The 26,871-nt window shown below is 34.4% G+C and overlaps 4 protein-coding genes and 1 long non-coding RNA gene across 5 annotated transcripts in view; 2 read left to right on the top strand and 3 right to left on the bottom strand.

The window, feature by feature from the left end:
• The window catches only part of LOC124448104, a 59,642-nt gene that overhangs the window by 29,568 nt on the left and 3,203 nt on the right, over positions 1-26,871 (bottom strand). The gene's annotated exons all lie outside the window — the stretch shown is intronic.
• LOC124448124 lies at positions 9,112-12,254 on the top strand. The gene is made up of 3 exons (XR_006948952.1): positions 9,112-9,616; positions 10,992-11,089; positions 11,574-12,254. It is a non-coding gene; the product is annotated as an uncharacterized LOC124448124 (long non-coding RNA).
• On the top strand, positions 19,384-22,716 carry LOC124448110. Its single transcript, XM_046999130.1, has 2 exons — positions 19,384-19,651; positions 21,800-22,716. The coding sequence occupies exons 1-2, from the start codon at positions 19,602-19,604 to the stop codon at positions 22,191-22,193; spliced, it is 444 nt and encodes a 147-aa protein (XP_046855086.1). The 5' UTR covers positions 19,384-19,601; the 3' UTR covers positions 22,194-22,716.
• Positions 22,818-24,270, bottom strand: LOC124449221. The gene is made up of 4 exons (XM_047000162.1): positions 24,214-24,270; positions 23,960-24,151; positions 23,673-23,847; positions 22,818-23,401 (listed from the first exon to the last, which is right to left on the bottom strand). Exons 1-4 carry the CDS (start codon positions 24,268-24,270, stop codon positions 23,007-23,009), a joined length of 819 nt encoding a protein of 272 aa, XP_046856118.1. The 3' UTR covers positions 22,818-23,006.
• LOC124448108 lies at positions 24,146-26,465 on the bottom strand. The gene is made up of 6 exons (XM_046999127.1): positions 26,141-26,465; positions 25,796-25,870; positions 25,610-25,681; positions 25,467-25,510; positions 25,120-25,232; positions 24,146-24,517 (listed from the first exon to the last, which is right to left on the bottom strand). The coding sequence occupies exons 1-6, from the start codon at positions 26,198-26,200 to the stop codon at positions 24,348-24,350; spliced, it is 534 nt and encodes a 177-aa protein (XP_046855083.1). The 5' UTR covers positions 26,201-26,465; the 3' UTR covers positions 24,146-24,347.

Below are 26,871 nucleotides of genomic sequence, written 5' to 3'. Positions count from 1 at the left end.
CGACGCAAACTGCATCATAAATAATTTCCATTTCATCGTGAAGACAATGTCTCACGACGCAAACTGCATCATAAATAATTTCCATTTCATCGTGAAGACAATGTCTCACGACGCAAACTTGCATCATAAATAATTTCCATTTCATCGTGAAGACAATGTCTCACGACGCAAACTAACATCATAAATAATTTCCATTTCATCGTGAAGACAATGTCTCACGACGCAAACTGCATCATAAATAATTTCCATTTCATCGTGAAGACAATGTCTCACGACGCAAACTTGCATCATAAATAATTTCCATTTCATCGTGAAGACAATGTCTCACGACGCAAACTGCATCATAAATAATTTCCATTTCATCGTGAAGACAATGTCTCACGACGCAAACTTCATCATAAATAATTTCCATTTCATCGTGAAGACAACGTCTCACGACGCAAACTAGCATCATAAATAATTTCCATTTCATCGTGAAGACAATGTCTCACGACGCAAACTAACATCATAAATAATTTCCATTTCATCGTGAAGACAATGTCTCACGACGCAAACTAACATCATAAATAATTTCCATTTCATCGTGAAGACAATGTCTCACGACGCAAACTTACATCATAAATAATTTCCATTTCATCGTGAAGACAACGTCTCACGACGCAAACTAGCATCATAAATAATTTCCATTTCATCGTGAAGACAATGTCTCACGATGCAAACTAGCATCATAAATAATTTCCATTTCATCGTGAAGACAATGTCTCACGACGCAAACTTGCATCATAAATAATTTCCATTTCATCGTGAAGACAATGTCTCACGACGCAAACTAACATCATAAATAATTTCCATTTCATCGTGAAGACAATGTCTCACGACGCAAACTTGCATCATAAATAATTTCCATTTCATCGTGAAGACAATGTCTCACGACGCAAACTTGCATCATAAATAATTTCCATTTCATCGTGAAGACAATGTCTCACGACGCAAACTTGCATCATAAATAATTTCCATTTCATCGTGAAGACAATGTCTCACGACGCAAACTTACATCATAAATAATTTCCATTTCATCGTGAAGACAACGTCTCACGACGCAAACTAGCATCATAAATAATTTCCATTTCATCGTGAAGACAATGTCTCACGACGCAAACTAACATCATAAATAATTTCCATTTCATCGTGAAGACAATGTCTCACGACGCAAACTAACATCATAAATAATTTCCATTTCATCGTGAAGACAATGTCTCACGACGCAAACTACATCATAAATAATTTCCATTTCATCGTGAAGACAACGTCTCACGACGCAAACTGCATCATAAATAATTTCCATTTCATCGTGAAGACAACGTCTCACGACGCAAACTAGCATCATAAATAATTTCCATTTCATCGTGAAGACAATGTCTCACGACGCAAACTAGCATCATAAATAATTTCCATTTCATCGTGAAGACAATGTCTCACGACGCAAACTAGCATCATAAATAATTTCCATTTCATCGTGAAGACAATGTCTCACGACGCAAACTAGCATCATAAATAATTTCCATTTCATCGTGAAGACAATGTCTCACGACGCAAACTAGCATCATAAATAATTTCCATTTCATCGTGAAGACAATGTCTCACGACGCAAACTAGCATCATAAATAATTTCCATTTCATCGTGAAGACAACGTCTCACGACTCAAACTGCATCATAAATAATTTCCATTTCATCGTGAAGACAATGTCTCACGACGCAAACTAGCATCATAAATAATTTCCATTTCATCGTGAAGACAATGTCTCACGACGCAAACTAGCATCATAAATAATTTCCATTTCATCGTGAAGACAACGTCTCACGACTCAAACTTGCATCATAAATAATTTCCATTTCATCGTGAAGACAATGTCTCACGACGCAAACTAGCATCATAAATAATTTCCATTTCATCGTGAAGACAATGTCTCACGACGCAAACTAACATCATAAATAATTTCCATTTCATCGTGAAGACAATGTCTCACGACGCAAACTTACATCATAAATAATTTCCATTTCATCGTGAAGACAACGTCTCACGACGCAAACTAGCATCATAAATAATTTCCATTTCATCGTGAAGACAATGTCTCACGATGCAAACTAGCATCATAAATAATTTCCATTTCATCGTGAAGACAATGTCTCACGACGCAAACTTGCATCATAAATAATTTCCATTTCATCGTGAAGACAATGTCTCACGACGCAAACTAACATCATAAATAATTTCCATTTCATCGTGAAGACAATGTCTCACGACGCAAACTAGCATCATAAATAATTTCCATTTCATCGTGAAGACAATGTCTCACGACGCAAACTTGCATCATAAATAATTTCCATTTCATCGTGAAGACAATGTCTCACGACGCAAACTTGCATCATAAATAATTTCCATTTCATCGTGAAGACAATGTCTCACGACGCAAACTTACATCATAAATAATTTCCATTTCATCGTGAAGACAACGTCTCACGACGCAAACTAGCATCATAAATAATTTCCATTTCATCGTGAAGACAATGTCTCACGACGCAAACTAACATCATAAATAATTTCCATTTCATCGTGAAGACAATGTCTCACGACGCAAACTAACATCATAAATAATTTCCATTTCATCGTGAAGACAATGTCTCACGACGCAAACTTACATCATAAATAATTTCCATTTCATCGTGAAGACAATGTCTCACGACGCAAACTTGCATCATAAATAATTTCCATTTCATCGTGAAGACAACGTCTCACGACGCAAACTAGCATCATAAATAATTTCCATTTCATCGTGAAGACAATGTCTCACGACGCAAACTAGCATCATAAATAATTTCCATTTCATCGTGAAGACAATGTCTCACGACGCAAACTTGCATCATAAATAATTTCCATTTCATCGTGAAGACAATGTCTCACGACGCAAACTTGCATCATAAATAATTTCCATTTCATCGTGAAGACAACGTCTCACGACGCAAACTTGCATCATAAATAATTTCCATTTCATCGTGAAGACAATGTCTCACGACGCAAACTAGCATCATAAATAATTTCCATTTCATCGTGAAGACAACGTCTCACGACGCAAACTTACATCATAAATAATTTCCATTTCATCGTGAAGACAACGTCTCACGACTCAAACTAGCATCATAAATAATTTCCATTTCATCGTGAAGACAACGTCTCACGACTCAAACTTGCATCATAAATAATTTCCATTTCATCGTGAAGACAATGTCTCACGACGCAAACTAGCATCATAAATAATTTCCATTTCATCGTGAAGACAATGTCTCACGATGCAAACTAGCATCATAAATAATTTCCATTTCATCGTGAAGACAACGTCTCACGACGCAAACTGCATCATAAATAATTTCCATTTCATCGTGAAGACAATGTCTCACGACGCAAACTTGCATCATAAATAATTTCCATTTCATCGTGAAGACAACGTCTCACGACGCAAACTTGCATCATAAATAATTTCCATTTCATCGTGAAGACAATGTCTCACGACGCAAACTTGCATCATAAATAATTTCCATTTCATCGTGAAGACAATGTCTCACGACGCAAACTTGCATCATAAATAATTTCCATTTCATCGTGAAGACAACGTCTCACGACGCAAACTTGCATCATAAATAATTTCCATTTCATCGTGAAGACAATGTCTCACGACGCAAACTAGCATCATAAATAATTTCCATTTCATCGTGAAGACAACGTCTCACGACGCAAACTTGCATCATAAATAATTTCCATTTCATCGTGAAGACAATGTCTCACGACGCAAACTTGCATCATAAATAATTTCCATTTCATCGTGAAGACAATGTCTCACGACGCAAACTTGCATCATAAATAATTTCCATTTCATCGTGAAGACAATGTCTCACGACGCAAACTTGCATCATAAATAATTTCCATTTCATCGTGAAGACAATGTCTCACGACGCAAACTTGCATCATAAATAATTTCCATTTCATCGTGAAGACAACGTCTCACGACGCAAACTTGCATCATAAATAATTTCTATTTCATCGTGAAGACAATGTCTCACGACGCAAACTAGCATCATAAATAATTTCCATTTCATCGTGAAGACAACGTCTCACGACGCAAACTTACATCATAAATAATTTCCATTTCATCGTGAAGACAACGTCTCACGACGCAAACTAGCATCATAAATAATTTCCATTTCATCGTGAAGACAACGTCTCACGACGCAAACTTGCATCATAAATAATTTCCATTTCATCGTGAAGACAATGTCTCACGACGCAAACTAGCATCATAAATAATTTCCATTTCATCGTGAAGACAATGTCTCACGATGCAAACTAGCATCATAAATAATTTCCATTTCATCGTGAAGACAACGTCTCACGACTCAAACTTGCATCATAAATAATTTCTATTTCATCGTGAAGACAATGTCTCACGACTCAAACTTGCATCATAAATAATTTCCATTTCATCGTGAAGACAACGTCTCACGACGCAAACTTGCATCATAAATAATTTCCATTTCATCGTGAAGACAATGTCTCACGACGCAAACTGCATCATAAATAATTTCCATTTCATCGTGAAGACAATGTCTCACGACGCAAACTTGCATCATAAATAATTTCCATTTCATCGTGAAGACAATGTCTCACGACGCAAACTGCATCATAAATAATTTCCATTTCATCGTGAAGACAACGTCTCACGACGCAAACTGCATCATAAATAATTTCTATTTCATCGTGAAGACAATGTCTCACGACTTGCATCATAAATAATTTCCATTTCATCGTGAAGACAACGTCTCACGACTCAAACTTGCATCATAAATAATTTCTATTTCATCGTGAAGACAATGTCTCACGACGCAAACTTGCATCATAAATAATTTCCATTTCATCGTGAAGACAACGTCTCACGACTCAAACTTGCATCATAAATAATTTCTATTTCATCGTGAAGACAATGTCTCACGACGCAAACTTGCATCATAAATAATTTCCATTTCATCGTGAAGACAATGTCTCACGACGCAAACTTGCATCATAAATAATTTCCATTTCATCGTGAAGACAACGTCTCACGACTCAAACTTGCATCATAAATAATTTCCATTTCATCGTGAAGACAACGTCTCACGATGCAAACTAGCATCATAAATAATTTCCATTTCATCGTGAAGACAATGTCTCACGACGCAAACTTGCATCATAAATAATTTCCATTTCATCGTGAAGACAACGTCTCACGACTCAAACTTGCATCATAAATAATTTCTATTTCATCGTGAAGACAATGTCTCACGACTCAAACTAGCATCATAAATAATTTCCATTTCATCGTGAAGACAATGTCTCACGACGCAAACTAGCATCATAAATAATTTCCATTTTATCGTGAAGACAATGTCTCACGACGCAAACTAGCATCATAAATAATTTCCATTTTATCGTGAAGACAATGTCTCACGACGCAAACTACCATCATAAATAATTTCCATTTCATCGTGAAGACAATGTCTCACGACGCAAACTTGCATCATAAATAATTTCCATTTCATCGTGAAGACAATGTCTCACGACGCAAACTAGCATCATAAATAATTTCCATTTCATCGTGAAGACAATGTCTCACGACGCAAACTTGCATCATAAATAATTTCCATTTCATCGTGAAGACAATGTCTCACGACGCAAACTTGCATCATAAATAATTTCCATTTCATCGTGAAGACAATGTCTCACGACGCAAACTTGCATCATAAATAATTTCCATTTCATCGTGAAGACAATGTCTCACGACGCAAACTTGCATCATAAATAATTTCCATTTCATCGTGAAGACAATGTCTCACGACGCAAACTAACATCATAAATAATTTCCATTTTATCGTGAAGACAATGTCTCACGACGCAAACTTGCATCATAAATAATTTCTATGGAAACAATTATATAGGACACATTTAATATAAACGACAACTTTTTTGAAAATAGACATGTTTTGACATCTCATGATGCCATCTTCAGTATGAGTGAATAATAGGTGATACAGGGTTTATATAAATATAATATGATACATAAATTACAACAATAAAAAGGAAATAAGATAAATTAATGAGGAGCGTCCGAGCGTATTATAAACTATATAGGAATTATATAGGAATGCATGAGTTTATATTAGTGGTTTATATTTTATAACGCATGAAATGACAGCACTAAAAAATTACCATTCAATAAAGATTAATAATTACATTAATAAAAATAAATATTATTAAGAAAGATATTTACAAAAACGTACAAATTATTTTAAATTGTTCATTAGTACATAAGACTAAAGTATGCCTTTCTTCCATTCATTATTGAATGGTTAAAACAAAATATTTTCTTGAGTTCTTGCGTTTTACACAAACTTATTTATAATATAAAACGTACATGATTTATTTCTCTTAGTATAAATCATTTTACGTTGAAGTTGACGAATCTTTAAAGTTTTTCTAACGTTGATGGAACATTTAAAACCAAATCTTCGTTCAGCATTTCCATCGCACATCCATCTTCTCTTGTAAAGTCTAGCAGGTCAAACAAAAATTCTTCAGCAAGAGTTTCTTGAATGGGTAAATTTAGAATTGGTTGAGTATTTTCACCATCTTCCATACTTTCATTTTCTAATCCATTGTCGTATCTTTCGTTGCCATCTTCTAGCCCATTCTCTTTTCCAACACAGGATTTTTCATTTTTGTCGTTCATCTTTTTGTAAATGACGATCTAAAGATAATTAGAATAGGAAAAGAGGCATAATCTGGACTATTCTACAAAATAGCAAATTTATTACGAATTTCAAATTTCACCACTCTCAGACGGTGAAACTATACATTTCTAGAGAAATTAACAATGGTAATGTTCTGAAATTTGCAAAGTATATCTTTGCGTCTGGAATTCATAAGTATTTTGTCTTTAAATCACGTGACCATTTTCTTTCTACATGATGTCCTACAAAAGTTATGTTAAATCATAAATACTTCAGGACGTGGTGGCGTCCTAGACCCAGTCCCTCGCGACAAATTGACGTTGCTAAAATTTTACGACGTCCTCAGGATTGCCCTGGCATGTTGAAAGTTATATAGGCCTATACGTCTTAGACGAAACGTCGTGTTTTCTAAATCAATCTATTAGCTTAAGCTACGTATGGTTCGGATCGTAAGAATAACAAAATATTTTATTACCTAGTGTAAAATAAAATAAATAAGTCATATCTACCTTTTCTTTTAAAGCCAAGTTAGCCACGTAAAGAAATATACAAGAATCAAATCAACTAGTCAAGTCTCCAGTTTTACACGCTTTTATACGCTTTTCGCATTAGAAGGCAACTTTTTGTGATGTGATCCTCTCCTCTATCTAGGCTGTCACTCCTTCTTGACACTTCCCTGTAGGGTTTCTTATTAAGACCTAATTCCACCAATAAGATTAAAGATAATACATCATAAACAAGGAATGAATACACGAATGACAATCATTTCTAAAAGATGCGCACGCACACAGTGTTTCAATAATTGCATGATTGATTTTTGAGCTCATGACAAAAATATCAAACACGCCGCTTGGCACGAATGACATTTTGCTAAGCACATAGCTCTCGTGTGCGCCGGGCTTTACACAATACCGGCCGAGTGAGCGCCTAGTTATATGAAATAAGTATTTTTGTAGCATTCCCAAGAATCGCAAAATAAATAAAGCAGCGTAGAAAATTGCATGCAAGTATGAACATAGCCCCCAACAGAAGTGACAATAGATTCAAATAGACAATTGAATATTCCTATCCTCTTATGTCGTGAGGGTTTGGGGGCAAAATTTTGGAGTTAAATTTGGGATAATTTTCAACTGTACAAAAAAGGTATGAAACAAGATGAAAGCATGGCAGCTAAAATTAATGAACATTCGATACACTATGCATAAGGTCAAAATTCAGCAATTTAAAAAGTTATATGATGTTGAACTGTATTGAACATAACGTCAGAAAAGCCTAAACTAGCTTGTACTATCCATTAGAAATCCAAACCATGCAATTTTGTACAAATTCACTAACAACCTAAAAAATGCAATAAGTATAAACATAAACTACTCTTTGAAAGTCGAAAAACACCCGCAATTTTGTACAAATTCAGTAAGTATACTAATAATAAACCAAAACATATCTTGTAGCTTTAGCTAAATAAAGAGTAACAAAATTTAGCTCGAGTAAAAGTATGTGTTTTCCTGTAAACAAAGTACCTGTTCTTGAGAAACCACAAATAGGAAAAATAAGAATGAAAAATTGCTTTATTCCTTGAGTAACTCATACACTTGTGGTCTTGTGCAAACTAACAAGGTTATTCCTTGAGTAACTCATACACTTGTGGTCTTGTGCAAACTAACAAGGTTATTCCTTGAGTAACTCATACACTTGTGGTCTTGTGCAAACTAACAAGGTTATTCCTTGAGTGACTCATACACTTGTGGTCTTGTGCAAACTAACAAGGTTATTCCTTGAGTGACTCATACACTTGTAGTCTTGTGCAAACTAACAAGGTTGTTCCTTGAGTAACTCATACACTTTTGGTCTTGTGCAAACTAACAAGGTTATTCCTTGAGTAACTCATACACTTGTGGTCTTGTGCAAACTAACAAGGTTATTCCTTGAGTAACTCATACACTTGTAGTCTTGTGCAAACTAACAAGGTTATTCCTTGAGTAACTCATACACTTGTGGTCTTGTGCAAACTAACAAGGTTATTCCTTGAGTAACTCATACACTTGTAGTCTTGTGCAAACTAACAAGGTTATTCCTTGAGTAACTCATACACTTGTGGTCTTGTACAAACTAACAAGGTTATTCCTTGAGTAACTCATACACTTGTGGTCTTGTACAAACTAACAAGGTATCAAGTATGTGAAGTATATGTGGGAGTCAAGAAGTATATGATGGGAGACACAATTCAGTAGAAAACAGCCAAAAGCGCGCATGATCTATTGTCTAGTGGTGTAAGTGGTCACGGTCACGTGGTATCGTATAATATATTCCATCGTATTATATTTTGCATGTGTTTATGCATGGACAACAATGCAAAATCTATATTGTGTTGTTTCTTTTCGCTTTTCAAAGTCAGTTTAGACGACTGAAGACGACATTTGTTTGACAAATTAAATACGGGCATTGAGGAGCATTCTGCCTCTGAAATTTTAGGAAAAATTGCTTTATTAAATCACAATGAAGGTGATATTGTTCAACATCCAGCGGCGTCAAGTCAAAGAACAAACTGAAAGATTTTATCGATTTGAATGGTACGAGATGGTTAATAAAATTTAGTATCATTGCAAAAATCTATCATCAGTTATAAGCGAAAAGCTGACAAGCAAGCCCATTGAAAATAACTGCACTATGTCTCACAAATTTCTCCCATCGTTGACCCAAACAAGATGAAGGATACCGGTTACTTATGCGGAAGGTTTTGTCAAAAACATCACGACAAAGAAGACTTTCAAGCTAAAATTTTGTTGCTTTTTGTTAAAGGTAGCGTACCTATATCTATGTAATCTGAAAATAAAGTTGTTTAGTTGCATTTGAATGAAGCAAATGCTGATGTTCAATGTACGATAGGCTTTGTTAAAGTTGGAAAAGATGCTTGCATAGACGGCGGTGAAGCATATGTTGTAGATGCTTCTCACTGCAGCTTTTTGTCGTGTCAAAATACTGGATACTTTTCTATTGAATTTTATCAACAATATTTGTCAACAATATGAGTATATGTGATCTGTTTATATGGTGACTTACCCGGTGCCATATAAACAGATCACTTTGTCAAACCCGGTTGGGCGAGTAACTCGCTTGGCCGGGTAACTCGGCTCCATATAAAACAGGCCCTTAATGAACGTAGAAACACAGTCCACAAAGAAAAGAAACAAATTTTTAACAAGAAACCTTCCACAACGACAAGCGTAATTTCGTCCAATTTCGTGAGACATAGTGCTTTAGCCAATGATAACTTTTGCAATGTTATAATTATTACTGGTACAATTCAAATTATCGCAATCTCTTAGTTTGTTCTTTGCCACAAGTTGTTGAACAACGTCAGTTTTTCGAAATTTTCAGATGCAGAAGACTCCTGAACCTTTGTATTCAAAAGAACTGTCGTCTTAAATCGTCTTTATAGACTTGAAAAAGCAACAAGAAAAGATCACCGACTTTCGCTTAGGCACGGTTCAAACTTCGTGCTTTTCATGTGCCGAACCTTATTCATCTTTGGTACGGCAAAGTACGACGTTGCTCGACGTCGATTCAAACGTCGAACTTAATTTGTCGAATTTAATTGTTTATAGTAAGCCTTCGGTTGCTTTAGGTCCTGAAGTGATAATTATTGAATGCATGTAATACATTCATAGTGATTTACACACATCATATGACTTCTTGTTAAGTTGTTGAAAGTTTATTCAGTGTTTAATCATATGTTCAAAAATGACGAAAACAAAACACCAAATCAGAACGGAAACTAGCTGAAGAATTTTTTTGATTCGTAGCATGTTTGAGCGGGCAAAAAGTCGGAGGAAAATGGCAGAGTCAACACAGACTGTCCTTTGCCGCAGATGTGTTTGACTGAAATGAACGCTAAATGGCGCCAATTATCACTAAACACGCTATGTGTAAAACTCGCCCTAGTTTTCTCGGCCAAAATGTATTAAGTTTGGCACATGATAAGTTCGACGTTTGAACCGTATCGAACTTTCTTACTTATTTACTTCTGTGACTGATAACTTATTGAGTTATTGTGCGCATGATCAGCAGAGGCACCAGCGCGCTAATTTCGTCGTGCTGTATAAATTTAAGACCATTATCATTATTCATTTGTTTAGAAAAATGTGTAAATTTAAGATCATTATCATTTCTTTAGAAATCTATTGAAATTGCACGATCAAATTGTATTGGGGGATCAGGCAACTGGTCAAAACGAACAAAATGGAAGTCATCTCGTTTGTTATAAACAAATAGGTAAATTAATGCACTGGGGAGGTTTTTCTTCATTTCGGAGGCAGCACTTTTCACACAATTTAATTTACTATAAATTTAGGGGTCGCACGACCCTTTGGTACGTATAAACTGATACTGTTCATGATGTCGTTCATAATATGCAAATATTACAATAAAATGCACTCGCATCTTCATAATCTTCATTTCGGAGGCTGCACTTTTCACATCATTAAACTTACTATAAATTTAGGGGCCGCACGACGCTTTTCGTACGCGTTATTTACCAGATAGTTTGTGAAAATTCATTAAATGTTTCAATACTTTTTAGCAGATGAAAAAAATCTCGAACTGTATGGGTACATCGTATGAAAATTAATTTAAAACTTTTGCACAACAGCAAATAGAGCATCGAGCCTCGTCATTTCAGGCACGACAGCTACATTCGATTGAAATTTATTTTCAACATGATTAAAATAAAATATATAAGCTTTCCTACCTCTCACAGCAACCTCTCTTCTGAAGTATAAATCTGACAACTTGAAGATGCGATGGCTTCGCTTAATCCATTTACGTCACAGAATGCTGGATGTTCAGAATCAGAATTTTCATTGGGTGGTGAAATCAAAGTTTTGATTGGTTCTTGTAAATGTTTATAAACTGCGTCGAGCTCATGACATCGTCAGATATCACTTACACTTTGACTTTCGTGATGGAAACATCTCCCAACCAAGGGTCAAAACAAGCTCAGAACAGAAGCAGGATGAAGTACATCAGATGAAAACGAAATAACACTCTTTCATAAAACTAGCAATGTTATTTTTATTGTTGCTTTGTCCATTTGCAATGTCGATAAAATCATAAAGATTCTATCGTTTTGTGAACTTTTGTAATTTTACAGCGAACATCTTAATACACTTCCGCGTGTGAAATTTCAAATATTCTCAGTTTCATTTGATGATATATAAAGTTAGAAAGTAGCAATAGAATTTTTCAACGAACTTCACAGACTGTATAAGTTCTGATACACAACAAAGGTGAAAGTCGAGATTAAATTAAGATGAAATTTAACTTTCACTTCAACGACTGCACATTTACAATAGTTTCGCGAAGGTCCAATTCATCTCAAGCTAAATATTTGAGGCTGTATTTTAACCATAATGGACCTTAAATAAATTTTCTCTCGAAATACTGACAATGAAACATTTATTTCTAATAGTAACATGAAAGATTGATATCTGTGTTGGGTTTGAATATAATTGAAGTTAACTAAATGCAGTTCAAGGCAACCACAGGGTTGTGTATGATAAAAATAAAACACAGTAAGTGTCTTTTAAAATGTTTTTGAACAAACCATAATTATTTATGCTTCATCTTGTTTTTCTTCATCATCGGGATAATCATCATCACCATCAACTTCAGCATTTTGATCTTCAAGTTTTTCCAGTTCTTTTTGCAAAATCTACTTCATCCATATCTGTGACAACCTTTGGTTGAACAGATAACAATGATAATCAATGATAGAAGTTTATAGCTTAAATTTATCATTTGAAATCAACAAATTTCTTGTATGAATGCAAAGTCATGGCAATAGGATTTACAAGTACATTTCAACCCCTAATCTTGATTGGCCTGTATCTGACATAATGAGAAGAACTGACAAAATAAACACAAAAGTAGATTGCTAAGCTCTTGGTCAGTAATGATCAAGGTTAAAAATCTGTGGGTAAAGTGAAGGTTTAAATCAACAATCGACTTGTAATGTGCCAATTCATCGCACACTAATCGACAGAGCATACAAACTTAACAATACAAACAATGGCTTTTAACGAGACATAAAAAAACATCACATCCACTCTTTTACGAAACTCTTTCCCACTACACTTTATTAACAGAACCGTAAAACGATATCTCGACAACAAACAAAGCAACAACTTCAAACTAGACACCGAAACTCCTGACACGACGATCACAACCAACACAAATGAAAATTCCAAAATAAAAACTCTATACTTCAAACTACCATACATCGGACATTACTCACGACACACACAACGCAGACTTACAAACATTATGAAACGCTTTTGTACAGATATTGACATTCGACTAATTTTCACAACATTCAAAATCAAAAACCTTTTCTCATTCAAAGACCCAATCCTTGATTCAATTAAATCAATGGTGGTATGTGAATTCAGTTGCGCGGGATGTAATTCCCGATACATTGGCGAAACTTCGCGCCATTTATCCACCAGAATCCGGGAACATACCACAACAGACAAAAACTCTCATATCTACCGACACCTTCTTAAATCTTACTCATGTAAAACCAACTATTCCCCCTCTTGCTTCAAAATCATCCACACTGCCGAAACCTCATTCTCCCTTAAAATCAAAGAAGCGCTCCACATTAACAAAACTAACCCTGACCTCAATGTTCAAATTTTTAAATTCAATACAATACTTAGTTTATAATACGCTCGGACGCTCTCCATTAATTAATCTAATTTCCTTATTATTGATGTAATTTATGTATCATATTACTTTTATATAAACCTTGTATTATTTATTATTTCACTCATACTGAAGATGGCATCATGAGATGTCGAAATATGTCTATTTTCAACAAACTTGTCGTATATATTAAATGCGCATTAGCAATAGTGCTTTTACGAAATTATCAATACAAAAATTTTTAACTTTGTTTGGCTTTTGAATTTTTACACCCATTACTTCATGTCATTTTCTTGTTTCAATTCTCACTGATAAATATTGTCAATGTTAACAGGGTCATTATATTTTTGGTTTTAAAGGACAGGGATGGTGTCATTGTAATTTACAAATAAACAACTGATGATGACGTCATACGTGAACTTTGATAATGTCCCATTTTTAATACAGCATGGGGTACTTAGGGAAATGGTAACAGGATGATATGAAGACAGTAGAGGTACCAGGGGATGTCATTTTAGTGATACAATATACTTTTTATAGAAATATAAACCAAACACTTACAGCTTGTTGTAAAACAAATGTTCCTTTCTTGTTCATAATGACTTCTTCAATGGCTTTGATTGATGTTTCCAAAGCTTTCAAACCTTCTTCTTGATTCATTGTTGTTGTCATGACAATATAGGTAGGTGGTGAAATGGGATTTATCTTAAAGAAGAAAACAGTTTACAATCAAACAATGAAATTTTCAAAAGATTAATTATCATTGTATGTTATTTAGGCCTGGCACAGGTATTGTAAGGTGTAATTACATTGCTGTGCACATTTGGAACATCTATAAATAATTAAATCTTGTTTTCGTGAACATCAAAATGTCCATCTTCATTGTGTTTATGTAGCAATATTGCAATTTGATGCATTTCAATGAGAATGATCTGTCATATACAGTGGTGTAAAACAAAGCTTCATGCTATTCTTGGTTCTTAAGGTTCATTTTCCTTGACAACTCATTTATTGACAGTTGTCTTGTTGTACACAATGTTCAGTAGTATATATAATAATCATTCTACAATTGAAATATTGACATAAACATATTTAAAAGTTAAAATGACATGATGAATATGAGGTATAGCTCTATTGGTTAAGAACAGTTCATGTACGACATCAGATGATGTTAATGTTGATTCATAATGGTTTCAAAAAAGCTTGGCTGACTGATAATTATGCTAATAAACACATAACCCTGGCTGTCGCATGTTACAATCGTAAAAAAAATCTCAGCAAACTTTTGGCATAAATATGAAGCAGTTTTAAAATTCAAAAGGATAAAGATCTTTTTGACTTTGAAATGCAAAAATTTCAATAATCCTTCCACTCACTGTCTCAAAGAGATGTGAAATTGAGTGTGTGATGAGTAGAGTGTGGAAGGTTTATTGCAATTTTTATATTTCAAGGTGATTGTTGTAAAGGCTGTGTTTCAGATTAACTTATCCATTTAAAATCTCGATGTTCTTATTATGATCTTGTAGCATTACCTTTGCTCTCTTTGGTATGGTTCATATGTCATAATAAAATGTATTTACAACTAATATCAAAAATGTATTTATTATTGTTTCACAATAGTGAAGGTGAATGGGTTATCTACACACTTGGAAATCTCCACACTTGCACAGTTTTGCAAAAGAAGCATTTACGTTCTAATAAAAAAAGGCTTCATTTTAGTAAAGTAAAAAGCAGACAATTATGACTTTATGATTCATGAAAGCCTTCTTATATCCAAACTTAAACCCTCTCTTAACACCAAGGCAACTCAATCTCCCTTCACCTTCTTTAATATACCGCCCTTCTCATTTCATTCCTTCATCTAAACTTCCTACTCCCCTCACATGTAATTTAACACCCTGTAATATATGGTTGTATTTAAAACCTCATGTATATAACTTATCTCAAATAATCTGAAGATGTCTTAAGTTAAAGACGAAACGTAATTATTAAAAAACCTTTAATCTTTCTTTATTTTATTATTGTGATGGCTTTTTTAAATGTCTTATGTTGAGCTATTATGTTCATATTGAAAAAGTAAAAAGCATTGTCGTTAAATAATAGAAATAAAAGTTATACGTATAAGAAAATTTTTGCAGTAAACGCAAAAGCAGGGCGCAAACTCAGTAAATTTATGAATATTTTGCACAAACCTTGTAAGATCAAGCACAGAAGGTATTGGTTCAACTTTTTCTTCGTTCGGTTCTAGTTCTTTCACGTTAACATTTCCAGGTTAAATGCAAATAAACAAATTACTCCCCAAACATTGTAGTCATAAGATAATACAGCAATGTTCTTCTTCCCAATTTTCCGCTCTGTTTTGACTCCAATTCAGCGCCTGCCAAAAGCAGGCTGGATACAATCAAAGGAAGAACCAAAAGTCTTAATGCTCTCACCCAAATCTCACCAAGAAAAGACACGTACATTGCATATTCCTTCGGTGTTGGATCTATGGACGACTGAACATTGCCATGTAATAAAGAACCGAGCAAAAATCCACAAAGTACGCCGAATAAAATGAAAAATAATATCATATGTTGTTTTGCATGTTTTAATCCATTGTAGCAACGCTTTCTTGAAGTCATTGTCGAAATTTTGTAGCTCTGAATACAATTCAAAGCAACAAATAAACACTGAATCTCAACTTTACAATTCACAATAACAAAGACTATAAATTTACCGCGCCATTGACTATATATAAATATTCAATACATATTAGAGACTTAGGTCACGTGTTTTTCTTCCCAGATTTTAACAGCCAAGGGGGAAATCCCTTTTAAACGCTTTCATTTGAAATAAATGGAGAGAAGGCTAAACTAATTCACAAAACAGATACTAATGTAGTTGGCAACATTAGAAAGTAACTTGGCAACCGCCATTTGAAAAGTTAACTGAAATCGACAATAACTTCACAATTCGCAATAACAGAGACTATAAATATATTGCGCCATTGACTATTTATAAATATTCAATCTATATTAGAGACTAGGCCACGTGTTTTTCTTTCCAGATTTTTCGACAGTTATCATCTCAACAGCCAAGGGGGAAATCCCTTTTAAACGCTTTGAAATAAATGGAGAGAAGGCTAAACTAATTCACAAAACAAATGCTAATCGTCGTCATCACAATAATTGGAAACTTGTGATAGGAAAAAATAAAATAGAAATCACTATAAGAGCCCTTACAAACAGTATTTCAAAACATTCTGTTTTTTATGGAATCTACAGCTGGCAGTAAATACTAAAAAATTTGTAAACTTGGCAATGGAAAAATACATAATTGGTAGTGAGGATGGTTTGCTAAAATTAAAAAATTTCACTCGATTTCATCGTGAAGACAATGTCTCACTACGCAAACTAGCATCATAAATAATTTCTATGGAAACAATTATATAGGACACATTTAATATAAACGACAACTTTTTTGAAAATAGACATGTTTCGACATCTCATGATGCCATCTTCAGTATGGGTGAAATAATAGGTGATACAGGGTTTATATAAATATAATATGATACATAAATTACAACAATAAAAAGGAAATAAGATAAATTAATGAGGAGCATCCGAGCGTATTATAAACTATATAGGAATTATATAGGAATGTATGAGTTTATATCAGTGGTTTATACATTATAACGCATGAAATGACAGCACTAAAAAATTACCATTCAATAAATATTAATAATTACATTAATAAAAATAAATATTATTAAGAAAGATAATTACAAAAACTTACAAATTATTTTAAATTGTTCATTAGTACATAAGATTAAAGTATGCCTTTCTTCCATTGATTATTGAATGGTAAAAACAAAATATTTTCTTGAGTTCTTGCGTTTTACACAAACCTATTTATCATATAAAATGTACATGATTTATTTCTCTTAGTATAAATCATTTTACGTTGAAGTTAACGAATCTTTAAAGTTTTTCCAAAGTTGATGGTACATTTAACAAAAAATCTTCGTTCAGCATTTCCATCGCACATCCATCTTCTCTTGTCAAGTCTTGCAGGTCAAACAAAAATTCTTCAGGAAGCGTTTCTTGAATGGGTAAATTTAGAAATGGTTGAGTATTTTCACCATCTTCCATTCTTTCATTTTCTAATGTATTGTCGTATCTTTCGTTGCCATCTTCTAGCCCATTCTCTTTTCCAACACAAGATTTTTCACCTTTGTCGGTCATCTTTTTGTAAATGACGATCTAAAGATAATTAGAATAGGAAAAGAGGCATAATGTGGACTATTCTACAAAATAGCCAACTTATTACGAATTTTAAATTTCACCACTCTCAGACTGTGAAACTATAGATTTCTAGAAAAATTATCAATGGTAATGATCTGAAATTTGCAAAGTATATTCTGGATTCATAAGTATTTTATTTTTAAATCACGTGACAATTCTTTCTACATGACGACAGCCACCAAGTTTGCGGGGATGTATGGTTGTATGACGTACATGACCCACACTGACTACATAGAAATGTAGATAAAATTGAAGATCATAAACAATTATTTTATTTCACCCAGTATAATAATAATAAACTAAAATCATCACGCTTTCTTGCTACCTTACAGTGATTTTGCAAACACGACGTTGTCGTCTAAGACGCCGTGAAAATGGCGTGGCATGCCCTTTTACTTCCGGTTCAATCTGCGACGGCAGTCCACTGATATGTGTATTAGACTGGATAACGCATCTCTTACGAAAATTGAAGCCGGAAGATCGATCATTTGCTACTGGCTTCATGGGGGGTATCTGTCCCACTTTACTTTACTTTGTATTACAAAATCACAGTTTTCGCGTTTTTATTCTATTTACAAACTTCTGATTAAGGCAAAATTTTAATGACAAGTAGAGGAAAACCGGTAGAGAGTTTTAACCCTGAAGCTCTGTTTTTTTGGCTTTGTAACGACTGAAAAATAAGATGGCAAGTTGTATGAAATTTGAAAGTTGAAGGTGAAGAGAACACTTTCAGCCGTGCGAGGCATTTTTAGAAGATGAATACTTAAATTACAAATTTACAACAAAGTAAGAGCAAAGGTATTCATATCTTCAACATATTCATCAATATTGAAGTTGTTCACATAGGAACTGGTTGAAAACTTTGCTTCGCTTAATGACAACAGAGGTACTTTAATTCGCATATTTTGATGATGTACATCTCGTAGAGTTTGATGATACCGTTTTCAACTAACTATTGTTCATCAAAATGTTTTTCTGATTATTTTTCTATGTCGATTTGTTTTGTTTCTTCACTGATATAATAAAGACTTAATTTGAAATTATTATGATATTAGCGATGTGAATAACAAAGTGTTGTTAAATAAGTAAATTTGTAGCAATCTTCCATAAACGTCATGGCAGATGAAATTTTGGTAGCAGTAGTAGGATTCTGCAATATTTCTACATTTTATAAGAAGCAGCAGCATCATATAATCTCCAGTTTGTTTCAAAACAATGCAGGTCGACCTTGTACCATCTCAATTTTCTGCCATTATAAAGCTAAGAAGACAAACGTTTTAGGATTAAATATCTTTGCCGATTGTTCTGTCCCTTTCACAAAAATTTTGCTCAAATCAAAAGCTTGTAAAACGAATAAAAACGCAAAAACTGTAATTTTGTAATACAAAAGTATAGTAAAGTGGGGGGACCGATACCCCCCATGAATCAGATGAGCCAACTTCCGGCTTCAATTATCTTACTATATTTTATACATGGTGCGTTATCCAGAGTAATATACATATCAGTGGACAACCAGCTCAGGTAACTCGAAGCGCGCATTGTTTTGTGGTCTTAAGTAGTCACGACATGCAAGGGAAATTTTGTATTTGTGGACAACAATGCAAAGTCTATATTGTGCTGTTTCTTTTCGCCTTTCAAAGTCAGTTGAGACAACTAAAGGCACTACTTCTTTTCAAAAATCAAGTATGGACGTTCAGGAGTATTCCGCCTCTAAAATTTTAGAAAAGACTGCTTTATTTTAGCGGTAATATCGTCGTTAAACTGAAAGGTGACGTTGTTCATTATCCAGCGGTGTCATGTCGAAGTACAAACTGAAAGATTGTATCGACTTGGATTTTACGAGATGGTTAGTAAAACTTAGTATTATTGCAAAATCTGTCATCAGTCACTAACGAAAAGCTGACAAGCAAGCTCATTGAAAATAACTTCACTATGTCTCACAAATTTCTCCCAACGTCGATCGATACATTGAGGAAGAATTACCGGTACTAATGCCGTATGCGGATGGTTTTGTCAACAACATCACGACGAAGTTAACTTTCAAGCTAAAATTTTGTTGCTTTATGTTTATGGTAGCGTATCTTCGGCCATTATACATATATATATAATAGAACTCAATGGGCTGCACTCATCTGTCTGATAAACATGGCCGCCGTTTAAAATAGCCGGATTGTAGAACTCAAAAGAGGGAAACGAACATCAAAGGTTACGACATCGAGTGGCGCTTCTGTTACGTATCTATTCTGTGACTGAGTGTCTTGAATTGCAGATAGGTTTGCTATACGGTCACGTGATATTATGGGAATGCACACGAGACCAACCCAGTCTATACCCCCAATTAAGTTACATTGCACGCGAGCACATACTAGCTTGTAAAAGAAATTGAAAAAGTCTTTAAAAGTATTCTTAAAATGATTGTAATAGGAAAGATCATGAAAGATTTAAAACATTTTAACCCGTTACTGCATGGATTTCCAACTCGGCGTATTTATAGCGGCGAAACTCCACGGGTTTGATCAATTTAATACTTAACACCTGAATTGGAATGTTTACAATTAAAGAAATTCTTAACGCTCCGTATTCTGTGACGAAATTGCAAAATTTTAATAATTACATGCGTACAATTTGTCTGGATGCGAAAATTCAAATAAAACTTGCTTGCTATCAGATTATAAGGATCGGTATCCAGCGGCGCATTGTGGCTAATTATTGGAATATGTACGAAGTACGATCAAATATTCTGTCTTGGTATAATTCAAACTAAGTTACTTTGCTATCAACCACTTTTCAAGATTTTTCAAGTTAGAGTTTACTGTCTTTTCGAGTTCAACTATATCATTATTTGAAGCAGTTAAGCAGTTATTACTCGTTAGATAGTTTGAAAATTATTTATTCACAATTTGACAATATATGGCAAGTGGCAAATTTAGCTCAATGGCAAATTAACAAGAAATTTTAAACATTCTGTATGATACACCATGTATAATAATAATAAACTTAAACTATTAGTCAGATGATTTAACAACGGTGGAGAAGAGCATGAAAGCTATAAGCAACAATGAAATTAGTGAATGTATTTGGAAGGGCAAGATGACAAGCTGACGGAGCAGGCACATAAACATACTATCGTAACTCTCACACCAACCTCTTTTACTGAAGCCAAGTTAGCCACGAAGGTAAAAATGTACAAATCAAGTTGAAAGTCTCGTTTGCACGCTTTGAAAATTGAGATAGATCTGAGAACAATAAGAATCCCTTATGCGATGGAGTTTCGTCGCTTTCCTTGTCACGTTAGCGAACTTTGAGGAGTTCGCTAACAGAGAGGAGTTTTCCCCACCAACCAATCAAAATCTCGATGAATTATGAACCAATGAAAATCCTAACAAAGAGTCGAACGAATGATGACATCATATGTACGAAATGGGCAAAAATCTCAATCGTTTAACGTGGTCCATCACCTCTTGAAACAATTTTTTTTATTTTTAAGTAAATTTAGGTAAAAATATCATTTTCTGAAAGGCATGGGTATGGCGTTCCGTTGCGGACAAAATTATATGTCAGTACTGTCTAAAATTGACTATTGAAATTTTAAAATCGTATATCGAAACTTCAAAATAGTATAGAATACAATAGACACAATTGTTCGCGCTATTATCTTTATGACTCCAAGTATTGGATATAGAATGTTACAGGGAGCGTTGCGGCACCGCGGACTTAATGTTCAAAGAGAACGCATTTTACGTCCTATGCATCGGGTGGACCCCGTGATTTCTACATTGAGGAATACAACAAGGATCATAAGACGGTCTTATAATGTTCCATGCCCCAACGCCTTATGGTAATATAGGACACATAGTGATATTGTTGTTTGTTGTATTTCATCGAATTAAGCAACTACTCTCAGTTTAGGCCATCTTTCTTTAATTTGTAAGAAAACGGCGAAACATTTACATTGAATATATTTTATTTTTAAATCTGCATTTGCTATTTGCAGGCATATTGATGGAAATCATAAATTGATTGAGCCATATCGCATAGTTGTCCATGGGGGCGTAGATGGCTACTCAAGGCTGGTAACCTATCTCCATGCATCAACTAATAACAGAGCAGAAACAGTATTGAGCTTGTTTGAATATGCTGTTCAGTGCTATAATTTACCGTCAAGAGTCCGTTTTGATCTTGGATTAGAAAATATTGAAGTTGGGAGATATATGCTAAATGAAAGAGGTCTAAATCGGGGGAGTATCATCGCAGGCACATCCGTACATAATCAAAGGATTGAACGACTGTGGAGAGATGTTAATCGTATTGTGATATCAGAGTTCTTAAACATTTTCTTGTTTTTGGAAAATAGAGGTGTTTTTAATCCGGTCAATGAGGTTCATTGATTTTGTCTTCAATTGGTCTACATTGACTTTATCAATATCGCTCTACAAGAGTTTATGGCTCAATGGAACAACAATGCAGTCACAACAGAAAGCAACCATTCACCACGACAAATATGGGTTAGGGGAATAGTAGAGTTGAAACATTCTGGTTACAGTGCTGTGAATGATGTTATTAGAAACAATGCATTTTCTTCCTATGGTATTTCTGAGGATGGGCCTGTAGCAGAAGAAGATCCTTCTCATGTTGTTGTTGTCCCGCAAACCCAACTTAGATTAAACAATGAACAAATGGACTCGATCCTTACTGTGATAAGACAGGGACAAACTGAAGATGATCCACATAGAATTGAATCTTATTTAGCTGCTGTTGAACATGTTTCCTTGCTGCTCAATGAACAGTGACTTCGAACTTGATGATGTACATCATTTTCACCTTCAGATAACTATTGTAACAATAACTAACATCGCTCATAGCAGTCTAACTACTCCAGTTCCAAAGCAAGTGAGCCATACTTCAGTGCAACATCCATGAATTTTTTGAAGTCTTCATATGACTTATGTTTAGATGGCAGTTTAATAGTAGAGAAGCATGTCTCAGCATCCGGCAGTTCACTTGAATCATCAAATTTGACCAAAAATGATCCCCTTGCAGGTAAGGTATTTGTTGCACAACAAAAGCAACATAAGTCTGTTAATGATGGTTGACCTAAAAGTAAAACAATACAGTGTGAAATGTAACAATACAGTGTGAAGTGTAAAAGAACCACAAAAAATCAAATGCCTTTAATTAAAACAACAAGAAATACTGTAGTATTAATCAGTACTGACATGGGGTATCATGTGCCTGTGAATAAATGTGATTTTAATCACACAAGTGTTGCCCTTGTCTTCTACACTCAAGTAATGTGGGGCAAAAAAAAGATAAGTGTAATAGAAAACTCTTGTGTAGAACTTGTAAAATAGTTTGTGTTTGGTATGATTGAAAGTTAAGTGGTGATTAATAGTATCTTCTTCATATTTTGCCAGGAAATATAAATACTCTGTGAAAAAGGCAAATATTCTTTCATTTTCTTTCTCTTCTTCAAAGATAAGTACTTCTTTGATCTCATCAAAAGATAATCTTCTTTTTTCAATGGACGGAAAGACAATTTCTAAGATGTTGGTGGGTAAGTGCTCAATGAAGGAATGCAAACCAGCATCCTTCATACCTGTAGCAACAAACAACAGAAAAATCAATATCTAAAATAGTTTGCATGACTGGATGAAATCTAGGTCTCAAGTGCTAAAATGCAATGCATCCAAAAGAAAGAACAAGGTAGCATCTCTCCAGCATTTATTTCACACTTTAACATCAAATAGCAAAAACATTCAACAGTGCTCTCATGGAAAATATTGGCATAGTTAATGCAGCCAATTTCAATTGTGACTGAGTCACATGATAAGCATTGTATCAAAAATAGTAAAAAATATAGGCCAAACCTTTAGCAATGTCATCAAGTTCTATGCACCTCTTATGAATGACTTGATAAAACATCAGGTCTTGAATGGCAAGCTGTGTGTTTCCTGACAATATGTCCATGTCAACTCCAGACTCAAAAAGATATGGGCAAAGCTTGTTTAACATCTCAGGTGATGGGGTATGACAATTTTCCAGCTGGAAAAACAGATACCAAATATGCAAAAAGTCATATATGTCATTGTTGATCCAATTAAACCCATAATCCAAGTAAAACAAATAACAGGTGATCATGTCTACAGGTATATACCTCAGTTATCATTTCATGTAATTCAAGATCGGCAATATCTTCTGGAACAATTGGGAGTGCATGTGTAGCAATATCTTTGTCTTTAATTTGTGGTGATCTTGTTACATGCCAGTAATGCAAAATTGCTGGTGAAAAGCCATAAGGAATAGGACCACCATGAAGTACAGAGTGACCTATGATACGCCCAATTGCCTTAAAAACACCCGTGCATCTGAATGCTTGATCATGTACAGGCAGTAAATGATTGTCTTCACCATAAAAAAGACCAGTGGCTTTTTGTTTTTGGAAAGCCCTTCTTCAACAATTTTCATGGCACATAAAAGAAATTCTCGAATAGGGCCATTGCCTACACCATCTTCCCCTTCAAATCTCACACGCAACGGTGCCTTCAAGTTGCATCCTGGTTGAACTTCTGTTTTGGCAGGTTGTAATCCAAGTTTTCTGCTTGATAGCTTTGAAGACTTAAATTTGATGACTTCCTTGTTTCAGGAGCCTCGGAGACATTTGCCAGTGAAGATGAAGGTAAATCTTCAGAATCATCATCATCATCATCCAAGCCTTCAAAAAGTTGACAAACGTACTTACAAACAGTCACTATCAACATGAAATTTATTTATATGGATGGGTTTATTTTCCAAAATGTCAAGTTCATTATTTTGGAAGCAATGTCCAAACACATGACCCTTTAAGTCATTTGGCAGAAATCCAATTCAGTTTCAAAAGAAATCATTTGGGCACATATAAATACAAAAATAATTCCTTAATTATTGTTCTAGAATAGCCTTGTTACTTAAATCTTTTACACTGTTGCTATGTATTATAGAGCATGAACTGCAAAACATGAAAAATTAGGAAAAATGTGGGTAATGACTAACCCAGTGTGCGAATTAGTTCAGAAAAAACAATGTGCAATTTTTTTAACAAAAATGTTTCCTTATAGGCATAATCAAATCGATATTACGTTAATTATTATATAGCGCTAATTGCTAAATTAATATTTTTAAACATGAACAAATTCATATGATTTACGACAGTGTCTTTCGTTAAAACCACTGATTTTTGTACATCGTTTAAAAAAGTGATGTGCAATTGTTTTCATTTTAGCTAAAACGATGTGCAAATTGCACATTACACACCGTTAATTCGCACACTGAACTAACCCGACAGTTGCTGTGCAGCAGCATCCACATCTCCTCCTGCTTTGGATAATGCTGACTCTATTTCTTCTGCTGAGGCAGTGGGCACAACATCAAGCAAAATATTACTTTGAACACTAGTTATGAAAAAAATACAATACACTGATATGATAGAAGAAACCCACACAATTAAGGGGTGTTTCATGGTGACTTTCATCCAGGGACTGTCTCACTCTAGTTCTGTTGCAATTCATATATATGTTGTCACACCTGTTTGGTTGCTTTTGCATTTGAATACAGCTTTGCTTTATGTTCTTGCCTGGTTTAACCAAAGCTTGGAAACTCAGCATGTAACTGGACATTCCACTTACTTAACATTATCCCCACTCTCTTTCCTTCGTTTCTTTATTTGTAACTGCAATACGCAATGTTAAACATTTTATATTATATACCAAAAAATATTGAACTACCAACATACCAGAATAGTATCAACAAATGAAAGAAATTAACTCACTTCTTGATGGTTCTGGAGTGAAGAATCGCTCATAGGAACATCATGTGTATTCTTCTGAATTTTGCATCCATCCTAGCAGAAAATTGCATGTCAATGTTGCATATAGTTTACAAATGTGATTAAGCATGGATCCTTGTTACATTTAATAAAAATGTTGGAATAACATGAACTCACTATAATAATCACCTCTTCATCCATTTGTGATGATTCACCTCCAGGTATATAGTAGGTTATCTTTTCAGCTCTACACTCATTATCCGCCTCAGAAAGAAATGTGAATCAATTATCAACTATTCTACTGCCCAGTAGAGAATTTAGTTTACACACAACTGAAACTGGGTTTCCTAGGACTATCCTGTGCATCCAGTTGCTTTATCTTTATAAATTAAGCAATGGCAAACTTGCATTCATATGTTTATGAGTCATATATCAAACGCGTTTCTGTTATATTAGAATATAGCGTTAACGAGTATTCATAATCATTTGCCATGTAGAAACCATCTCTATGCGACAAGTCACACTTTTCACCACCTTTACATAATTTAATTCCATTCTCAACAATCTTCTGAGCAGACGAATGATCAGTGCCATGGAAATATAACTGAGTATCTTTGTCTTCGTCTTTCTTCAATCTTTCAACCTTGATGATACATCTAATTGCTTCATCTTTGTCCACAAAGTACGCCGAATAAAATGAAAAATAATATCATATGTTGTTTTGCATGTTTAATCCATTGTAGCAACGCTTTCGTGAAGTCATTGTTGAAAATTTGAAGCTTTGAATACAATTCAAATCAAATTCTCTCAACTCCCAATTTCACAATTCACAATAACAAAGACTATAAATATACCGCGCCGTTGACTATATATAATTATATAATCACCAGAAGAACTTGAGCAATTTCATTGGTCGAGACCTTTGATCTATAAAGCCTGGTTCCACTATAGGCTTAACGCGAAAACGCGACAGCGATTAACTTTAAACGCGATAATCCCATATGGGAACGTGGTAATAATCGCAATAAACGTAGACTAACAACCGCGATATAATTTTTGATATTTATTCGCGTTAATCGCCAAAATGACGTCATCTTGAATGAAAATTTTGGAGTATAAAATGGCGGATTCAACATGTGCTCAATCACTTAACCCAGAAAATTGGCCGAGAAAGTGCGTAAGATTCCCTGCTTATATGATAAAACATATAAAGATTATAAAGACAAGTTTGGCGTGGCAAATGCTTGGGCAAAAGTGGCAGAAAA

The sequence above is a fragment of the Xenia sp. Carnegie-2017 genome, unplaced genomic scaffold, assembly GCF_021976095.1.
Source record: "Xenia sp. Carnegie-2017 unplaced genomic scaffold, XeniaSp_v1 HiC_scaffold_23, whole genome shotgun sequence".
Taxonomy (NCBI): domain Eukaryota; kingdom Metazoa; phylum Cnidaria; class Anthozoa; order Malacalcyonacea; family Xeniidae; genus Xenia; species Xenia sp. Carnegie-2017.
This window is presented reverse-complemented; position numbering and strand designations above follow the sequence as displayed.